Source organism: Neophocaena asiaeorientalis, unplaced genomic scaffold, assembly GCF_003031525.2.
Source record: "Neophocaena asiaeorientalis asiaeorientalis breed wild unplaced genomic scaffold, Neophocaena_asiaeorientalis_V1.1 scaffold259, whole genome shotgun sequence".
Taxonomy (NCBI): domain Eukaryota; kingdom Metazoa; phylum Chordata; class Mammalia; order Artiodactyla; family Phocoenidae; genus Neophocaena; species Neophocaena asiaeorientalis.
In genome coordinates, this window is record NW_020172985.1 from 600,814 (window position 1) to 605,052 (window position 4,239).

Here is a 4,239-nt window from a genome sequence, read left to right on the forward strand (position 1 = left end):
TGACTCGGCCTCAGGAGACTTTATCGGGAAGGCTGTGGGCCAGCCCCCTGTGGTCCCTCCCTGTTTGGTGTCTGGGGCCTTCTGTGTCGCCACGGGCACAGCGCCGCTCACACCATGGCTTGGGTCCCGAATGCGCCACAGCCTCTCGAGAGACGTGGGTCCTCGGAGCCTCTTTAGTGCCGGAGCTCGGGCCGCAGGCGGCTCCGCGGCGGCGGAAAAACAGGTAACCAGATGAGCCGGACCGGACCCTCCCTGGGGCTCGGTCCTCCACCGGTAAGGAGGGGCGTGCCCCCGTCCCCTCCACCGAGGCCCTGGCCCGGGTCCTCGTGGTGCTTCTCTCCTCTCCCCTTACTCAGGCTCAGATCTTTGCCGGACCGCTCCGTGCATCTCTCGTCCCGCCTTCTGGGGTCCCCCCGTGGGGTATCTCTGTGATCATGCCCCGGCACCGGGCTTCGCCTCTACTTTACCAGGCCGGCCTTGTCCTGGACCCCCCCATTTCTCGCCCATACCTCCCAGGCCTCCTACTTGCCTTGCCCCGGGGAACTTTCGGCTTGTGCCAGGCCCTGGCCCTAATCGCCTTAATCTTTCTTATCCTCGCCGGGTGGAAGAGGCGGTTCAGTCAGCCCAGGCGTTTCACATCCTGGTGGCATTGTCCTGTATCTTATGAAGGAGAAGTCAGAGCTCTGCGGGGAGGGGGGAGGGGATGGGCACTGGGAATTGGAAGGGGAGGTGTCGGGTCGGAATGCTGCCTGGACCCTGAGGATGGCCGACTTTGGTTTCAGCGATATTCTTTAATGAGGAACTAACAATTTTGCCTTCTGAGCTTCATCAGGATAGAGGGGGGAGTGCAGCAAGCTGAAAAGCAAGTAACTTGGCTTTCTCGGAGCTTTGTTTGAGCTCCCCTGTAAAATGGAGATGAAACTACCTGCCTTACAGATGGGCCACTTGTCTGTAATCTTGGACAAATCACTTCTGCTTTTTAGTTTCCTTTTCTTTAAATTGGGGGTAAACAATGCCTGCTTTGCAAGGGTTGCTGCAAGGGTTAAAACACAAGATAAGTGTTGTATAAAACCCTTATGAATATCAGTCAGTACTGGCAGCAAGGAATGAATTTACCCACTGTGGATCCCTCGTCCCTTGCTGTGGGTCAGGTTATTTGGACCCTGAGCCCTAACTTATTTAAAAACGAAATGAGTATAGTATCTCTTGCAAGGTTGTTACAGGAGATACATGAAAGTACAGGAAGGTGTTTGGCAGACTCTGAAGGGCTGTGCCAATGGTGGTTGTTTGTTGTTCTCAGAACCTCTGGAATGGATGGACTCTTCCCGAGCAGCTTTGCTAACTTGCAGCAGCTGAGCAGTGTTCCTCATTAATATCTGTCTGTCAGCATAATCGTCACATCATTTCACTCTGGTAAGGTGACCTTTTCACTGTGTATGGTGTCTGTCGTATCACAGGTGTTAAGATCAGTGACAGGTACAGTGAGACCTTTGATTTTATCCTTTTTTTTCTCCCTCGCATGTTTGTCCCTCTTTTGTGTGTGTTTCAACCTTGTAACCAAGCCATAAAACTCTGTGTGCTTGTCAGAAGAACAGCATTGGAGCTATTCTTTGGTGTTCACTGTAAGAAAATGCCCTTTGTCGTTTTTATTAGGTGGCAGGGACTCAGCTCTGAATTCTGTATAGAAAAAGCACCTGGATCCCAGTCTTTCAATGGCTTCGAGACAACCAGAAGTGCCTGGTAAACTTAATTCTTTTTGGTAAAGTTATGTTTTGCCCTTAACATTTTGAGCTAGACAGAAACTACTTTTTTGAACCACATATTAATAGTAACTCTGTGCCACCAGGAGAGTATTTAGACTTAATAGATTGGCATCATTTAAATATTATCTTATTAACCACCCAGCCAGGGTGTGAACCCAAAAATCTAACTTGAAAGAGAACAGTTATTTCACTTAAGGGTATGACAGATTTGTCACTTTCCTATGTATCAAATAAAAATTTAGAATAAGCTGCGTAGTTCTTAAACCAAAATGATTAAACTCACCCCCTTTTTTTGTGAGGATGAGATAGGAGGGTGGGAGGAATGAAAGTTTGGGCAAAAAGGCACCAGCCTGATTTCAAGACACATTGAACTTAGTCATGAAAATGCTCACTGCAACATTTAGTGAGTCCTGGGTCTGTACAGGGTTATAATTTCTGGGTTAGTGAAGTCATTGATTCCTCCTTGGACTGTTTTAGTGGGAAGGGCTAGTGATTTTTAAAATCTGAATCACTCAATTTTTGATTCTCAGTAAAGTATAGACGATAGTGCCTGTCTCTCAGGTTTGCTGTGAAGATCAAACATAAAATACATGAAAATGTGAGTTAAAGATGAATATACATTTACTGCCCAGAAAATTTTTTGGTCTCTATTTGTGGGAATTTATCTCCTAGTAAATATTAGCTGACTTTATTATTATTCTTAGGAAGGCTATTGGGATGGCTCTTGGGATGAGTCTTTAAGATGTTTCTGAAATTGCTCCCAAATTAAGTGGAGTCATAGGAGTCTCCCTTGTGTCTCCCGATAAGGATCCATTTCTAGTCTCTAACTTCAACTTGTGTTTTAGTTTGTCTTTCATTGTCGTTGTGATGACTGTGAACTCCCTGTAAGCACCTTGGCCGCAGGGTTGCATGCATTAGGTTAATGCTTATAGGGTGGGGAGCATGGAGTGTTGCATGGCGGGTGTGAGAGCTGGCTGAGATCTGTGTTCCAGCCCCCACCTCACACTTGCTAGTGGGGTGTTGCTTAAGATCTATGCCTCAGTTTCCTGAGCTGGAAAAGGGGAAGAATATCTGCTTAATGAGGATTAGGAAAGATGAGGGATGTAAGTTCCTGGCAAGGAAGGGTACTTGTAATTACGATTTGCTTGTGTGTTTGTTTTAATTGAGATAATTCACATACCATACAATTCAGCCATTTAAAATGAACAGTATAGTGATTTTTAGTATATTCACAAGGTTGTGCAACCATCACCACTGTCTGATTCCAGAACATCTTCCTCACCCACAAAAGAAAACCTTGTCCCTTTAGTAGTCACTCCTGTGGCTCCTCCCTCCCCCCAGGTCCTGGCAACTACTAATCCTCTTTCTGTTTCTATGGATTTGTTAGTAATTGTCATTAATCATAATAATAATGGTAACTGCTTGGCCCTCTTGTTGTTTACACGGAATGTCTTTGCTGGTTTTGGACTTACTGCCGAACAGGTTGATGTCTTGGAGAGTGTGATTGTGTAATTATAGCAGCAGGATAATGTCACACTGAAGGCAGGATCTGGACGTTAGTTCTGCTCTGAAAGGATCCACAAACAAACAACATGAACTTTGCTCCCTGATCTGGCAGAGCTGAGTGTGCCCTTGAGGTGGGGAGCCTGCGTCACTGGGGCATTCTGCCAGTCCGTTCCGGTGGACAGGAATGGCAGGATCAGCTGGCAGTGCTTTGTGAGAACCGTTGTCAGTAGTTTCTGTGATGAAAATTGGCTGTGCCATTTAAGTCATATAGAACATTCGAAACTGTTCTAGATGCTGCTGGACAGCATATTATTTGACATATTTCTTGTCATGGTGCTCTTGTTATCTTAGGTGAGTTAGTAAAGACAGAGGATTTTCCACCTCTGGGCCTTCATTTCCTCATGTATAAACTGGGAACAAGATTTCATGGTGTTTTTTTTTTTTTTTGGCCATGAGGCTTGTGGGATTTTAGTCCCCCCAACCAGGGATTGAACCCTGGCCCTCAGCAGTGAAAGCATGGAGTCCTAACCACTAGACTGCCAGGGAATTCCCAAGACTGCATATCCTCAGTTTTGCCTGAGTTGAGAGTCTTGGGATTGCCACGGGCTTCTGTGGCCTAAAGAATACAAGCTTTGAGGGCTTCCCTGGTGGCGCAGTGGTTGAGAGTCTGCCTGCTGATGCAGGGGTCATGGGTTCGTGCCCCGGTCCGGGAAGATCCCACATGCCGCGGAGTGGCTGGGCCCGTGAGCCATGGCTGCTGAGCCTGCACGTCCGGAGCCTGTGTTCCGCCACGGGAGAGGCCACAACAGTGAGAGGCCCGTGTACCCCCCCCCCCCAAAAAAAAAAAAAAAAAAAAAAACTTTAGACATCCATTTTTCTCAATAATTTAATTGGTAAATAAGACTTCACTTTTATTTTTCCAGTAGATAAAGTGTCAGAAAATGTCTCCAGCTTATTTTCCTTCATAGAA

General features: G+C 46.7%; 1 protein-coding gene across 2 annotated transcripts in view; it reads left to right on the forward strand.

Annotated features, from left to right (window-relative positions):
- Nucleotides 1-37: 37 nt before the first annotated feature.
- The window catches only part of KIAA1191 (KIAA1191 ortholog), a 14,278-nt gene continuing 10,076 nt past the window's right edge, over nucleotides 38-4,239 (forward strand). Inside the window, exons 1-3 of one of the 2 annotated variants that reach the window (XM_024742188.1) lie at nucleotides 38-223; nucleotides 1,301-1,413; nucleotides 1,654-1,740. In XM_024742188.1, coding sequence (XP_024597956.1) covers nucleotides 1,713-1,740 — 28 coding nt within the window. In that variant the 5' untranslated portion in view covers nucleotides 38-223; nucleotides 1,301-1,413; nucleotides 1,654-1,712. The remainder of the gene's footprint in view (nucleotides 224-1,300; nucleotides 1,414-1,653; nucleotides 1,741-4,239) is intronic. The other variant, XM_024742189.1, reaches the window with a different exon arrangement.